Here is a 15,916-nt window from a genome sequence, read left to right on the forward strand (position 1 = left end):
TGAAGTTGTTTTCACATCTAAAGTGGGTCTCCGGTAAATAGCATATCGATGCAACTTGTTCTCTCATCCATTCTGTTCCCCTGTGTGTTTTGATTGGAGCATTGAGTCCACTGACGTTTAAAGTGAGTACTGAAAGATATGAATTTATGGCCATTATCTTGTTTGAAGGGTTGGAGGATAAAATATCTATATATCTTTATATCTATATCTATATCTACGTCTCCATCTCCATCTATATGTATATGTATGTGTATGTGTATATGTATATTTATATATATATGTATATGTATATGTATATCTATATGTATGTGTATATGTATGTGTATGTGTATATGTATACGTATTGTATAACTATATCTATATATCTATATCTATATCAATATCTATATATCTCTATATATCTTTATATATCTAATTCTATATCTATTTCTAAAGATAAATATAAAAAGTATAAATATAAACAGGTAGATAGGTAGGTAGATAGATAGATAGATAGATAGATAGATATGAATTTCCCTCTGAGTGTCCCCCCTTAAAAATTGCATGCAGGTCTGATTTAGCGGTCACAAACTCCTTTAAATTTTGTTTGTCCAGGGGCGCCTGGGTGGCGCAGTCGGTTAAGCGTCCGACTTCAGCCAGGTCACGATCTCGCGGTCTGTGAGTTCGAGCCCCGCGTCGGGCTCTGTGCTGACAGCTTGGAGCCTGGAGCCTGTTTCAGATTCTGTGTCTCCCTCTCTCTCTGCCCCTCCCCCGTTCATGCTCTGTCTCTCTCTGTCCCAAAAATAAATAAAAAACATTGAAAAAAATTTAAAAAAAAAATAAATTTTGTTTGTCTGGGAACCTTTTTCTCTGTTTCTATTTTGAATGACAGCCTTGCTGGATAAAGAATTCTTCACTGCGGATGTTTCTAATTCAGCACTTTGAACGTATCCTACCACTCCTTTCAGGCCTGCCAAGTTTCTCTGGATAGGTCTGCTGCAAACCTGATCTATCTTCTCTTGTAGTTTAGGGACTTGTTTCCCCTTGGTGCCTTCCTGATTCTCTTTGCCTGAGTACTTTGTGAGTTTGAATATGATATGCCTTGCTGAGGGTCAGTTTTTGTTGAATCTAATGGGGTCCTCGGTGCTTCCTGGATTTTGATGGTGTGTCTTTCCCCAGGTTAGCAAAATTTCCCACTATGATTTGCTCACATAACCTTTCTACCCCTATTTCTCGCTCTTCCTCCTCGGGACCCCTATGATTCTGATGTTGTTCCTTCTGCATGAGTCACTGATTTCTCCAATTCTTCAATCGTGCTCTTTTCCTTAATCTCCCTTGATTTTCCTGCTTCCATAGTCTCCATACGTTTGTCCTCTGAATCGCTGATTCTCTCTTCTGTCTCATCCATCCTTGACACCGCTGCATCCATCCGTCATTGCAGCTCAGCTATATCATTTTTAATTTCATTCTGGCCAGTTTTCACTTCATTTGTTCTCTGCACAAAGGGACTCTAATCTACATTGGACTGCAGCTAGTATTGTCATCATCGTGCTTCTAAATGCTGCTCCAGACATCTTGCTTGTACCTGTGTTGGTTGAATCCCTGGCTCTCGTTTCTTCATGCTCTTTCTTTCTGGGTGAATTCCTTCCTTTTGTCATTTGGAATGGAGAAAAGGAACTCATGAGGTGGAAAATTCAAATGAAATATTCAAAGTGTAAAATGTTAAAAGTAAAAACTTAAAAACACACACGTAAATAATGGAATGAATGATGCTAGATTCTAGGCATGTTTCATCTGGGTGTTGAAAGTGGTTTTGACACAGGGGAGAAAAAAAAAGTGGGAGTGGAGAAAAATTTAGAAAATACCAATAAAAATATTAAAAAGGGAAATGTGAGAATTTGAAAACTCAATACACTGAAGTAGACTAAAAGGAGAAGATGGGAGTAAAATAGAATTTGTGAATATAGACACAAAAGGAAAGAATAATGTAGAAGAGTTTTAAAGAAAATTAGTAAAATTTCCACCTGCCCAGTCTCCTTTGCCTCTCCGCGCACAAAAGCACCTCCCTTCCTGCGCCTCCTCGCTCTCCAAGTTCACTTCTCCATGCCACGTACCTGCTGAATTCGGAGGTTCAGGATATGCAGATTGCTGTGCTAATCCCCCAGTCAGTTTCCTGGGTGGGTACGATGGTTTAGTGTTGGTCTGGCTGTATTTCATGCACACGAGACACTTAAGAAGCTTCCATGCTGTCTGCCATCTTGGCTCCTCCCCAAAGAGGTGAGATGTGTAGCACCAGTTCTCTGATATGAGACATCCCATAGGACAGTTGTGGTCGGTGACAAAGCGGAAAAGGGCATGTACCACACAGGGAGGTCACCCTGGAGGGGGAGGCAGAGAACCTGCTCCAGACCTGGGAGGGGAGGCAGGGGCTCCAATGCTGGAGCCACGCCCACCACCCTCCAGCTGATGGTTCCTGAACAGCAGCCAACTGTCTGGGTCTGGCCTGGAGCTCCTTCACCCCAAGGACCTGTGGTCAAAAAGTTCACTGCCCTGCCTCTGCCCCACCTCCACCACAGCCACAGCCACAGCCACAGCCACAGCCACTGCAGTGTCCGAAGGGCCACGTGGCCGTGGGCGTGCTTCCCAAAAGCTGGTGGGCTCCAGAAGGAGGCAGCAGGCATTTAAAAACCTTGGGCCTCGACACTCCACCTGCCGGGCCTAGTCTGGAGCCTCATGCCTCAAGTTCCCACCCCTTGTGCTCTATGGCCCTAGCCTGAGGATGGGCTAAGGCCCCAAAGCAAGGGAGTCATGTTCCGGAAAACGCTGAGATTCCTGAGAATACCGGGCCTCCATTCTGCTGGAAGAGGGCGTTCGAGAGTCCAGGCATCGTGGCAGCACGCCCGTCTCAGTCCCAGACAATTTCACTCATGCATACGCACGCGCATGCGCACGCACAGGCACAGGCACGGGCACACACACACACTCCCCCTTTGTGGCTGTCTCTAGTTCTGACTTACTCTCCTTCCTCGGCCTCCTTCCATGTCCCTCTGGCCTCTGTCTGTCTCTGAGTCCCTGTGATCATTTTCTTTAGGGAACGCTTCCTCCCTCCCACACCTCCATCTCTCTTTCTCTGTCTCTGTCCTGTCCTGGGACAGTATCAGTGCATGTGGGTTTCCGTGAGCTGTGCATGTCCATATGGACGTAGTAGGCTGCTGATGGCACAGGGCTGCAGGGGAACGCACAAAGGAACGCACAAGTACCAGGGGTCAGAGCACATCCAGACCTCCTAAGCCGTGACTGCCTCCAGGCAGCCCACACAAGCTGGGTATGCATGTGAACTGAGAAAGGTCAGTCCCTTGGCCCTTGCCCTGTAGGTTGTAGCCAGCTGGGAGGTACTGAGACCCAAGGGACTCCCCAGTGTTGAGAGGGTCTGAAGAAAGGGCAGGAGCCGAGGAAGCAGGGAACCTAGTCGTAGCTGGTGTTTCTCCACCTGCCATGTTCCAGTGCCATTGGTACTGGAAGGTTGGTATCAGGTGTGGCTCTCTTTCCTTGGCATCTCAATGCAAGCTTCCGTGACCCAATGGAGGTCCTGAATCGGCCCTAGTTTTCAGCCAGGTTTGGGCCCCAGGACAAATGCATGTGCTGTGTGAGGGGGAAAAGCAAGTGTGAGTCGTGGGGAGGAGCTAGCTTCGTGAGTGGGATGTGGCAGAGGGCATGAGTGAGTGCACAGGTCCACTAGAGCGTGTCTGTGAATGTATTGTGGCTGGCGCCTGTGAGTACTTTTGCCTGGGCCTTAGCGTTTGTGCTGGCAGCGTGCGCGTGTCTGTGTCCACGTGCCGCGTGGCCGTGCATCTTTGTGCCTGAGTGAGTGTGCGTAGGCCGTTGGCTAGCGAAGGAAAGAGACTGGGGGCTTTCCTGACTTGGTGAGTAAGGGGGAGGCTCCAGTGCCAAAGTGCAGCGAGTGCAATCCCTTCGCTCCTGGGATCGACACGGAGCTAGCTGATCACCTTTCATGACGGGAGGAAAGCCTGGACTTTGCCTGGGTCCGCTCATCCTGTGTTGCCTTGGCCAGGGGCAAGTTGGGGTTGGGCCTTCCATGGTGCAGTGGAGGAGGACCAAAGTTCCCTGCAAGGAAGTGGGCATTAGTGGAGGGAGGCAGCAGATAGCAAGAGTAAGTCTGGCCCTGCTCCTGGAGCGGCCTAGGGGATCATCGCAAGGCCTTGTGGTCCGAGCCTGGGGATGTGTCTCGGTGAACATCCTCCTGGATGACCCTGCATAGACGGGCCTTGCTGGTCTAGAGTCCCTTGCGAAGTTGGGGCCCGGCCCCTGGGCCCCAATATTGTGGTAGGTGTTGGTCAAACTGAAAGGCATTGCCTGCTTGTCCCAGACAGTCCCTGCACCTGGGACCCAGATTTGCTCCCACGTTCCTGCCACGGGGTCTCCCAGCGATGCGTGGGAGTTTGACAGGCCCCATTTCTCTGGAGGGAGTGAGTTGCATAGGTCAGGTGCACCAGGGTCTGGGCCTGCTTTCCTGTCTTGCCCACCCCCTACGTCCTCTGCTGAGGGCAGCTTGAGGGCTCACCACTGGACCTGTTCCTCTCCCTTTCTGGGTAAGCGTTTGCCTCTCTGTCGGTCACACTGGCCACCCCCTCTCAGCCCCCTACCACCTGGTCAGCCTTCCCCCCATCCACCTGCGTGTCTATGCATTGCTGTCACCTGAAGCGGTGGTGTGCTGCCTCATATATCACAGCCACCCTGGAGCATTTCTGTACCCCGTACATATCGTGACATAGCCCAATGAGTCTGGAGGAACCTCTTCTGTGTCACGGAAGCAACATGTTGGCCAGAGGGCCCGGCACACGAATTTGGAAATCCTAGAATCCCCCGCCTGCGGGGCAGCCTCCTGGTCCCATAAAGAGGTAGGGGAACACTGCACTCCACCAAAGGGAAAAGGCAATGCATGAGTGTGGTGCCTGGCCAGGCAATGCATCTCAAGCCTCCAATCCTGCAGTGGCTCTGTGTGGTGTGTGTGTGTGTGTGTGTGTGTGTGTGTGTGTGTGTGTGTGTGTGTATGTGTAGCTGGTGCTGTCTGACATAGACCGGCAGGGAGTCCACATCACCACTGCCCTGACAGGGAGGGAGACCACATCATTGCCCTCACTGCACACCGTCTGCAGCTTATTGCTTCCCCAAAGTGGTCATGTGGCTTCGTGTAGACCGTGGGGCGTGTCCCTCACTTGGGTCCCAACACTACATCCCCCAACCCCCTGAAACCTCTCGGAGACCCTTGAAATCATGCTGTCTGTGGCACAGGGGGACAGTGTTTTGAGTCAGCGCCCACGCTCATGGCAGCCTGCCGCCTAAGTGAGTGGTAAAGGAAATGGGAGCAGGATGAACAGACATATGGCCAACGAAGGCCTGGGGAGGGTCCCTGTGAGAAGATGGCCGACCACTGTGGGAGGAAGGGGACCGCTGTCTGTGCGGCAGACGCAAGCTCCAGGAATCCCAGGGCTCACGGGCACGGGTCTTTCCTGTGCACTGCCACACACGGGAGGAATGGGCAGCCGATCGTGAGAGGGGGGTGTGTGCTTGCCAGCGTGTCACGTTCCAGGCAACGGGGACAAACGGCAAGAGCGGCGCGCGTGATACGCAGCCTCCCCTAGTGTGGCGTCCTCTCCACGTCACACACCTCTGGTCACCGACCTTCCCTAGCCGGTGCACTGCTAGACTGCTGTCATGACATACATGTCTTCTGGGAGCAAAGATGGACGTAGAGAATATGCAAAGGAGGCTGAGCAGATGGAAAACCAGGGTGCACAGACAGCAGGCGCACAGCTGAAATGCGTCTCCCGGACAGCCAAGGTGACCGCTGAGTGGATTTGTCAGACTAGGGGCACAATGAACAACGGTGGCGGTGTACATGGGAAAAGCGTGGAGGTCCCCCTTTACCCGTGTGTATAGACAGCCGCGTGCCCAGCGCAGCGTGGAATGCAAAGGTCGCTTTCGCATGGCCAGAAGCCAAACAGGGCACCCAGAGCGCACAGAGGGCCGGCTGCAAGCCCCCCGGAGGAGTTGCCCCGCACGGGGCCCACAGCCTTCCTGCCTATGCAACAGACGCGCCCCAGTTTCCTGGTGACCTAGGGGCGGGACCGCCGAAGCCACGCACGCCACCGTCCCTATGATTGGTCCCGAAGGCAGTGAAGCAGCCTGGGCGTGGCTTGGAGCTCCCTCAGCCTCAAAGCCGCAGGCGCACACCTCTCACCACAAAGGCCTCCGAGGCAGCATCGGCATGGCGATAGCCACCGCCGAGGCATCCTGGGTACAGCACCATGCGCATGCGCCCCCTCGACGTTTGGGCTCTGGGAGGAAGGGGGAGCGAGTTGCCAGCCATTGCCCTCAGGGCTCCACTGACTGGGTCTGGGGAGGGGGGCCGTGCTTTCACGTCCCGCTTCGTCGCCGGTAGGAGCCACAGTTGGTGTCTCGGGCCGGGGCCGCATGTTGCGCGACTCGTGTTTCCGAAACACTGGGGACGCCCGGAGGCCCCATGCCGCCTTCGACCGGGAAGGGGGCGGTCGAGAGACGAGGGCCCGTGGGGACACTGGGCCTCCGGCAGCGCCGGAGGTGCCGCAGGCCGAAGGCTTGCAGGCCACAAGCGAACAGCCTGTGCAGGAAGGCCAGGCCCGACCCGAGAGGCAGGTGGGCGGCCCCAGCGAGATATCGGTGCCGCTGGTGCATGACATAATGGCGGTGGAGGCGCTGTGGGGCCTGGTGGAGGAGGAGGTTGAGGTGCCGGCCGCGGAAGAGGACACGCGTGGGGAAGAGGGGCATGACCAGAGGAAGAAGGGGGAGGAGGACGAGGAGCAGGAGCAGGGGAAGGACAAGGTCCAAGTTCACGAGGAGAAGGACCTGAAGGACGAGGGGGAGCAGCAGGAACAGAAGAGCAGAAGGAGGAGGAGGAGGAAGAGGGGGAGAGGCAGCAGGAGTCAAAGATTAGAAGGAGGACGAGCAGCAGAAGCCCAAGCAGAAGGAGGAAGAGCGGAAGGAGGAGGAGTTGGCGGAAATGAAAGGGGAGGAGCAGGAGCACCAGGGTGTACAAGCGGGCGCGGCCGTGGCGGTGGAGGCATCGGCGGCGGCAGTGGCAGGGGAAGGGGACCAGGAGGAGGAGCAGGAGGAGGAAGGGAAGGCGTGGGAGCCATCCAAGGGAGAGCAGAATTGCAAACGGAGGAGGAAGAGGAGCAGGAGAAGGGAGCGCTGGAGGAGCAGCAGCAGGGCGAGGAGGAGGTGGAGGGAAAGGAGGACAAGGAGGAGCGGGAGGAGGAGGAGGAACAGAAGCCGAGTGAGCAGGAAGGCCGATGGGTGGAAGAAGCCCAGGAGCTGCAGGTGAAGCAGCAGAAGAAGGAGCGGGTAGAGTCAGGCCTCCGTCCTTGCCCTTCCCCACTGGAGGCTCTGGAGGCCCTTCAGATAGAGCTACAGCCGGTGAATAAACAAGCCAGCCGGGAGCACGCTCCACTCCAACTCAGGATGTGGCAGAGGCGGCAGCGTCATCTGGAACAGAGAAGTGCCCTTATCCAGGGCATCCGTGGTTTCTGGGCCAAGGCTGTATCCTTCCTGCTGCTGGTGGAGGGTCCAGAGGGGGCTGGGCTTGCGCAAGAGGAAGGAAAGGGAGGTGACATTTAGAGGAACCCAGGACAGGGACTGGAGCTAAGCCGCGCTCCAGTGGCCGGGAACGTGCAAACGTGATCCCATCCGGCGGTCCTGGCTCTGCAATGAGTGTGGGAGGAGGGCAGTGCCGGGGTGGGGGAGGCATGTGTGCTTTACGTCGCACCTGGCACGGAAACAGCGCTGGGAGAGTGGGGAGTGGCGGTGGAGGTCCAGGCCAGGACGGGGAAATGACCGGGGGCTTCTTCCCACACAAAGCCGCGTGGGGGCACGTTTCTGGGTCCCGCTAAGCATCTTGCTGCGGGGAAGGCGATGTGAATGCCCACTGGTCGGCGCGAGACCGGATGTGTGCTGTCTGGCTGTGTGGAAGTAAGCGTCCTCAGTGTCCTCATGAGCACACAAGGCTAGGCGTGGTTGCGGGCGTCTGGGCATGCACAGCCTCCTGTGCGTGTCTAGCAGAGCCCTGCGCGATCCTGACACCCCGTGGGCCTGGACGCAGCCTGTGGGGAGGGCTTGAGACCCTGGGGGAGGACGTCAGTCCCGGGGGGAGGACGCCTGGATGCTGTCCACACGTGTTCTCTGCTTCGAGCTCTCTCATGCCCAGCACCTGAAGGCTCTTTGACCTGCAGCAGTTTGTGAACCACCCTCAGATGTCAGCCCTGATTAGTAAGCCCGATGCAAGCATGCTTCGCCACATGACCAATTTGAAGGTCGGCCTGGGAGTGGGAGGTGGTGTGGGGGGCTGGCCGTGTGGGGAGGGGAGGTGGTGGGGAGAAGTGACGTGTTCCTTCCTCAGGGGAGGGAGGGTGTCCTGGAAGAAGATTTCACATTTCTGCCCCACTGTACCACGGCAGGTGGAGGAACACAAGTTTCCCAGGGAATGCCGGAAGATCCTGCTGTTTTTTGTCAAGAACTCCTACTTCCAGAATGAAGTCGTTACGAAGGAGTATGTCCTAGGCCTTGCTGGTAAGTGTCCCCTGACTGCATGGGCGGCAGTGGGTGGAGGGTTGAATGTGACTGGTTCTCTGGCGCCGTCTCACATACTCGTCTTCCTGCAGGGTATAGGGCGTCTCATTCCAGTCCCATCCAGTGGCACCCAAGGTACAGACAGGAGGCCTACAGACGCAGGCATGACAACAGCAGCCTCAACTTCTTCAACTGGTTCTCTGACCACAGCTTTGCCGGCTCTAGCAGGATTGCTGAGGGGGGGCCCTGTAACAAGGAAGGGAGGTGATTTTCATGGGTTCCCCCACTGCGTGGGATAGCTACCTGAGGCCTGGCCTGTCTCCCCTACCAGATAATCATAGAGGATCTTTGGCCCAATCCCCTGCCGTATTTCAAGATGAAGGAGGCCCCAGGAGAGAGAACTGAGAGGGAAAGAGGTGAGCAGCCAAGGGTGTGGGCACTGAAATGTGTGCCGTGGGGTCCGTGGCACAATTCTCTTCTGCATGGAGGCACCGAGACTCACAGTGGCACAGGAGGTGACACCAGGTCAAAAGGGCATCGGCCTGAGACGGGGAGTCTTAAGAAGTAACGTGTCAAAGAGCCTTTTCCCTTTGGGGAGCCTGAAGGTGGGAAGGGGGCTAGACAAAAAGAATGAGCAAAGCGGGACAACCAAAGCTGGCTCATCAGATAGCACGGTGACAACTGTCATTCCCGGACCATGAACCCCACCGTCAGGCCTCCTACCACCATCCCACATGTTGTCTGGCTTCGGGAGCCCCTTGTCAGCTTTGGCACAGCTTATCACACCCTCCCATTCTACTTTCCGTTTGGAAACATTCAAGCAACCTTAATCAGGGCCAAGATCAGACTCTCACCTGTCCTGTGTGTGTGTGTGTGTGTGTGTGTGTGTGTGTGTGTGTGTGTGTGTGTCTGTGTGTGTGTGTGTGTGTGTGTCTGTGTGTACCCATATATCCCAGGGATATGCACGATCTAGAGAAGAGTATGAAGGAGCATCGCACTTCATCGACCCCAGTGGAAACCCTTCCGATGCTCACCGATGGTCCACAAGATTCTCCTGCCCACGAAATGAGGACAAGGGTGGTGGTGACACGTGGCGCAGGGCGGGGGTCCAATACATTTGAAGAAATATAGAATGGGAGATAAATATCATGAAGCGATTTGTGTGTCTTCCTCTCAGGTACGCTCTGGGGCGTGTCCATGTATACATGCGGCTGTCCAGGGGTGTAAGTGTTCTGTGCCTGCACATTGGAGTTCCAAGGAAGGGCGGGACGTAGGACATTGTCCGTAGGGATGGGTCACACATTGGGATTGCATGTGAGGTCAGTAAGATTGAAGCAATGGGGACTTGAGTGAGGGAGGCCAGGGCACAAACCTGAGAGAAAGGCCAGTGCCCAGGTTCCTATCTTTCCTGTGAAAAGGAGGAAATTCAAGGAAATGGAGACGCCAGCACAGGCCAGGGAGGTCCAATATTCAGGGTTTGGGCATGTCCATGATGGTGCCCCCAGAATCCCGCATGGGGACACCCTCAGTCATGTTGAGTGAACCGCCACACAGGGAGGAATTCCCAGGGTTGATTACCCTCTGGTTTTCAGACGTCTCCCAATGCAGACTGTCTTGGGGACAAGGTCAGGATCTCAGGACCAGCCATACATATTTGAGGGATTGTGAGCAGGTTGTAAGATTGGTGTCCAGGGGAAGGAACCGAGGGACCAGAGGGAGAGTGGGTGGGTAAGACCGATGAAGTTCTGCTTCAGGCACAGTTGACAGGGACAACGTACACGCTGCAGAGAAAACAGCCCACTACAGTCTCACGCAACTCCAAAATCACAGCCAACTTTTCTGGTTCCACTTCCTGAAGCTGAGCCTCCCAAACACCGCTTCACTTATTCACACACACACACACACACACACACACACGACTCCTGAAGGAGTCCTAGTACTGATGCCCTTGTGTGAACTTCGCTGTTTCTGAAAAGACCTCTGGTTACGAATGGGTGTCCCAGATTGCAAGCCAACAGAGGGGAGGGTCGCGGGGAGGTGGAGCTCTTACAGGGCACGAACACGCCATCCTCTCTCGTGTGCCCTCTGCCCTCTCATCATCAGCCGTGATGAGTCGGGTGATGTTCTTCCTCTGTGTCCACAGGCTTAAGCCCTGTGTCCAACACGCCATGTGAGACTTGTGAAAAGACTCCCAAGTGCAAACACCAGCAGGCGCTCAGGGAGGTCGCGTCGTCCCAGGCAGCCTGTGTTCCTTTGCCTGAGTGCCAGGACAAAGGCTGCCTCAGCCACATAGGGAACGATGGACTTGTGAGGCCTTAGCATTCTGTGCAGAGGTGCCGGGCAGGCCTGGAGCTTAGAAAGGACTGGGACGAGCCTCACCTGCGACGACGTGAGTGCGGGGGTACTCCTTACAGAGCAGATGGCTGCTTGCCAGAGATGTCTGTGCTAGGGATGGGGCAAAAGCTCCACCGTGCTAGCAGTGCAGTAGACAGAGTTCAGCCTTGTCCATCGCAGGCTCTTCTGTATCCCCAAGTAACACGGCCCCCAGCACAGCGTGCCTGAGAGTGACATCCCGACACTAATATTCCTGTCTCCCAAGCTGCCCAAGCCCCCCAGGATCCCCACTGCACAGCTCTGCAGTACAAGAGCCTTCTCTGCAGTGGCTCTATTCCAGAGAAGGCGAGGGCAGTCCCAATGCATGGAGGCCTCTTGTCCCTCTCAGTATGCAGACAACATGGTCAGCAGCATGTCACCAGGCTGTGGAGTTGAGGATCTGTGCAACCAAGCCTTACCTCTTCCAGGGCAGAAGCTGTTGCACTCTCTAGAAGGGAAGGCAGGTCTTTCTCTCGCTGCTGTCTGCACACTGGCTGGAGAAGCACGTCTTCTCAGCTGCTTGATGTGTAAATGTCAGGGTACTCAGGAAAAGCTCCCTGTGCTGACCCGAGTCTTTGGGTGTGAACATCCAAAGAAAGTATGGCCCATGATTCTGCAGTGGGAATACGGCCTCAGTGGTCATGAGGCTGGGCCCCTTGGGGCATCTTTCTGCACAAGCAGGCCGTTACTTGATAGGTCTTGCCGAGCAGGAACACTTTACGGGACAGGTGAACACAGGGTCCCCCACACGTTAATATCTCCAGCGAATACCTCCTTAGGGGCCAGGGTGACGTTTCCGCCCGGCCTGTCCCAAAGACAAGGTACGGACAAGGTGTGGGTGTGGTTGCACTCACGGCCCCCAGAGCCAAAACCTCAAGTGTGGACACATGAGGTCCGTGGTCAGAGGCCTTGGTGCTCTGTGTCCGAGGGATTACAGCCCTCATGCTGCACACACGGCAGCCCCGGATTTCCTCCCTTATGCGCAGCAATTCCTGGGGAGCCCTAGGGTCCAGGAGCTGCTAAACCGCGTGCACAACTGTATCTGCTGCCCAGCGGCCTCTTCCACCCCAACATCAGCGTGTGTGGGCTCCAGAGTGCTGTCCCTTGAGAGAGGACACCCTCAGCAATTCAGGAGCCTTCTGACTTCCATGTTCCTGAACCACACGTGTCTCTCATTGGTCTGTTGGGATCGTCATGTTGTCCTCTGTGCACAGGAAATGTCTTGCTTTGCCTGTGCTCCTCTGTCTCCCTGAGTGAGCCCTGGCGTGTTTGTGTCTTTTCCTGGCTTTGCCTGTGCCGACACCTCTCTGGTGATGCCTCCTTGCCTGGCCTAAGTGGGCACAGCTGTACCCGTGTAACCGCCTTCGTCTCTGCACACCTGTGTCTTGTGTCAGCTGTGGCTCTGGTGGCCTGTCTTGACTTTGATGTATGCTTCTGCGCTTGAGTGTGTTTCCCTCTGAATTCAAACCCTTTCTTCCACTGACAGATCCAATTGCTGTCCTGCTGTCAGGTGGAGGGGCTTCTGCGCATTCTGTTATGTGTTCCAGGAGCCAGAAATCCTTCCGTGCCTGGAGGACCTTCGTCAGAGGATTGGCCATGCACTCACTGCCAGCCAGTTCATGTCCCCAAATGCAGCTGCCTTGCTGTGAGCATGCAGTCACACCTCTATTTTCTGTCCCTCTGTTTTCAAACCCTTTGCACCTGAGGGGCTCAAACGTCACTGGCCTGCACCTTGCACATGCAGGCGTAAATTGTGTAAAGCGGTCCAGCAACGTTTTCCCACTTACTCTTTTGCCATGTGGCATGTTCCTGGCTGGAAGAGACTTTCCCCTGCCAGTGTGTGTCTCGCTTCCGTGTGCCTCCTGTGTGTTCTGGTCCCTAATTTGTCCATTACGTCCTACCTGGGAGTCTGATTCATGTTTGCGGGAACGAGGCTGACCCCTGTGACTGCTGGGTTCTGAGCTCAGCTTAGTCCCCCAGGACTAGTGCGTGAGTGAGGGACACAACGGGCAGTGACGGATGTGCCCGTATCCTTCACGTGCAAGCGCTCCGTCCAGCCACCTTCACCGGGACATTTCTCAGCGACCCCTCTTTGTTTGTGGTGAGAGCCCTTGCCTCTGAGAAATCTGACGAGGCGGTGAAGCATTGCTTACGGCTGCCCTGTGCAAGTTAGATCTCCAGAACTCATGCACACGGCAGGACTGCATCTTCACACCCGAGGCCCGACACCTCCTCATCGCACCCTCCCCTGATTAACACCACTCTGCTCTCTGGTGGACTGCATGCCTTTAACTCCTTTAGTCTCCTCAGGAATCCATCAGGCAGGGCTCACCACCACTGTGCTTCTGTCAGGGGCTGGCCTCTTTCAGTGAGCCCCGTGCTTTCTGCACCGATGCTCAATGCACCCGCCCAAGGGTGAGCCACACTAAGCCCGGCGGCGAGCCCTTTGGCCCTACGTTTCCCACCTATGTGCTTGGTGGCAGAGGTGCACAAGGAGCCCGCCTGCATGCGTGTCCCAGGTCCTCCACAGGGTACAAAGTACCGCCTCAGGAGGCTGATCCGCATCACACGGGCATAGCTCTGCTTGCACGTGTTAGCCTTTCGTATCATACAGGCAGCGCAGACTTAGAAATCCCGCCACCTGCTTACAACTATCCAGCCCTCGTGCTTCTGCAGACGCTCTGTGTCTGTACAGACATTTGAGTCACGGTCTCATGACCTTCCAATACAGCTTGATGGTCTGTCCTTAGCCTACAGCCTGGGATGCGGTTCTCACTCATTGTCCTCCCCTCGGGTGCCAGTTTCCTCCATCACTGTGGTGGAAGGTAAGCTTTATAACCATCCATTGGCTTGACAGTACTGGGCGGATCACCTGTCTGCGTCCGGGGATCCGAAGGAGACCTTGGCTCTTTTGCTCACGGTGCACCCTTTCTCCGTGATGAGTCGCTTTGGATGAGAAGCTTGCCAGAGGCGAGGGTTCTCAGAGTTGAGCACATTTCCTGGGCATCTGTGAGAACCTCGTTGGTTCCACTCAGACAGCATTGACATTCATGCATGTGCAGCCTCTGCCTTTGCTTGAGTTTGCTGAGCTTTGGGACGTGATTTCTTCCCGCACGTGCTGTGCCTAAATCTCTGCTGTGTCTTTCCGGCAGTCCCGTTTCCTGTCTCCTGCTGGTAACTACAGGGCTTCCAGCAGCCCTGTGGGGATCGGGTCCTGGTGTTCTTCCCTGCGGTGCCCTCTTCCTCACCCCGAATGACCTCAGTCATTCCTCAGTCTAGGAAGCTAGAACTAGCTTCCTTCTAGTTCAGGGTTCGTTTCAGACTGCCCTTAAGGTCCAGGTCGGAGTGGTGCCTTTTGTGCTGAGGGCTGACCACTGTACAGCATTCGTCTCTGTGCAAATTGCACAGGTGAATTTCACCAGGTGAAACTGCACACTGCAGTTGCCCTGTCTTCAGAGTCAGCCCACCTGTCTCTGCCTCGGCTGCCCCTGCTCTCCTTCCTCCTACCCTCTCCTTGCCTCCCCCTCCCTTGTCTTCTTCCTGTCCCTCCCTCCCACTTTCCTTCCAGCTCTCTTTGTCTTCGTCTCCCTCCTCTCCATCACTACTGCCTCCCCCTGTCTCCGCCGGTCTTCCTTGTAATAGGTGCCCCTCTGTCTCTTCTTGTCTTGCTCCTCCTCCCTGTCAGTCCCGCCAATCTCCCTGGGACTCTCCCTCTCCAGGCCGGTCTTCCCCTCCACTCGTCCTTCCTTCATCTGCTTGCACGTGTCTCTCTCTCTCCCTCTATAGCTCCCTCTCTCTGTGTGTCTCTTTCTCGCTGTCTCTCTCAGTGGACCTTCTGTGTCTGGGTGCATGCTTCTTCAGAATTCTCGTTGGCGCCTGGGAAATGTGAAGGGAACTCGTCTGCTATCGTGTGTACTAGTGAAAGCAGGCACGGGGCTTTCTCAGAGACAGACACAGACAAGTTTGCAATACTCGGTGAAGGGCCCCCTAAGTGCCCTGCTTGGTTGGAGTCGTCCTTCTTTTAGTGGAAGGTTAGATTTCCGGACCGGAGCAAACTGCTAAATCCTACTACCCCACCTCCCTGGCCCTCTGCACGGAGATCAGTAGGGCACCAGTGGCAGATGGGGCTCTGGGGGTTGTTCTTTGCTCTGATTTGCAGTGCAGTGAGGTCTACTGAGCTGCTTTCTGGCAGGGACACGGCACTGGGGTGGATCTAGGGTGGGTGTCACCGGTTCTGGGTGGGCACCCACCTTACCGCTGCCCTCAGCCTGACGGCCAGGGAGGAGAAACCGTGCGGACGGCCATGTGGCCCCAGTAGGCGCGACACCTAAGGACTTCTCCAGGCCTTGCCCCAGCTTCATGAAGAAGGGGCAAGGGACGGAGCATGCAGTGGCTCACGGCGTGGACGTTCCTGTGCTGAATGCTCTGGTGCCCGTACTGAGGCCTCTGGGGAAAGGGTGTACAAGCGACCACAGATTGTGTGATACCGGGGACCTCGCAAGTCAGGCCTGGAAGGTGACAGCGCTGAAGAGGACATGCGGCAAAACGGGGCTCACGCTGGTGGCTGGGCACTTGCTCCAGAGCCCGGACCGGCCGCTGGCGCGCGCTTGCTGGCCACCAGCACCCTGTCTTGCTGTCTTGCAACTCATTGTTCCGCGAAGCTGGCCAGCGGGCCTGACCTGCCCTGGAACCACTTCGCCCCAGGCCGCATGCGCCCACTCTTCACTGCCTCTGTCTCGGCCCCTCCTCCACAGCAGCCACAGCCAATGCGGAGTCCTCAAATCCCAGAGCCTGTGCGCCTGCGCCCAACTTGGGCGGGCTGAGGCGGGAGGCAGCAGGGAGCTAAAGGTCTTGCGGCCAAGGCTCCCCCCACCGGCTGCCATTTCCCTGTCCTTGTCCTGAGGCTGCCCTAGCTACACTGGGGCCGGGGCGGAGAGTC

The 15,916-nt window shown here is 55.6% G+C and overlaps 1 protein-coding gene across 1 annotated transcript; it reads left to right on the forward strand.

The window, feature by feature from the left end:
* Window positions 1–6,474: 6,474 nt before the first annotated feature.
* On the forward strand, window positions 6,475–9,589 carry LOC131503468 (testis-specific Y-encoded protein 3-like). The gene is given in 7 exon segments (XM_058714937.1): window positions 6,475–6,790; window positions 6,953–7,578; window positions 8,271–8,348; window positions 8,493–8,604; window positions 8,697–8,840; window positions 8,934–9,020; window positions 9,561–9,589. Coding segments are annotated over 7 exon segments (1,392 nt in total).
* The last annotated feature ends 6,327 nt before the right edge of the window (window positions 9,590–15,916 follow it).

Source organism: Neofelis nebulosa, chromosome Y (assembly GCF_028018385.1).
Source record: "Neofelis nebulosa isolate mNeoNeb1 chromosome Y, mNeoNeb1.pri, whole genome shotgun sequence".
Lineage (NCBI taxonomy): Eukaryota > Metazoa > Chordata > Mammalia > Carnivora > Felidae > Neofelis > Neofelis nebulosa.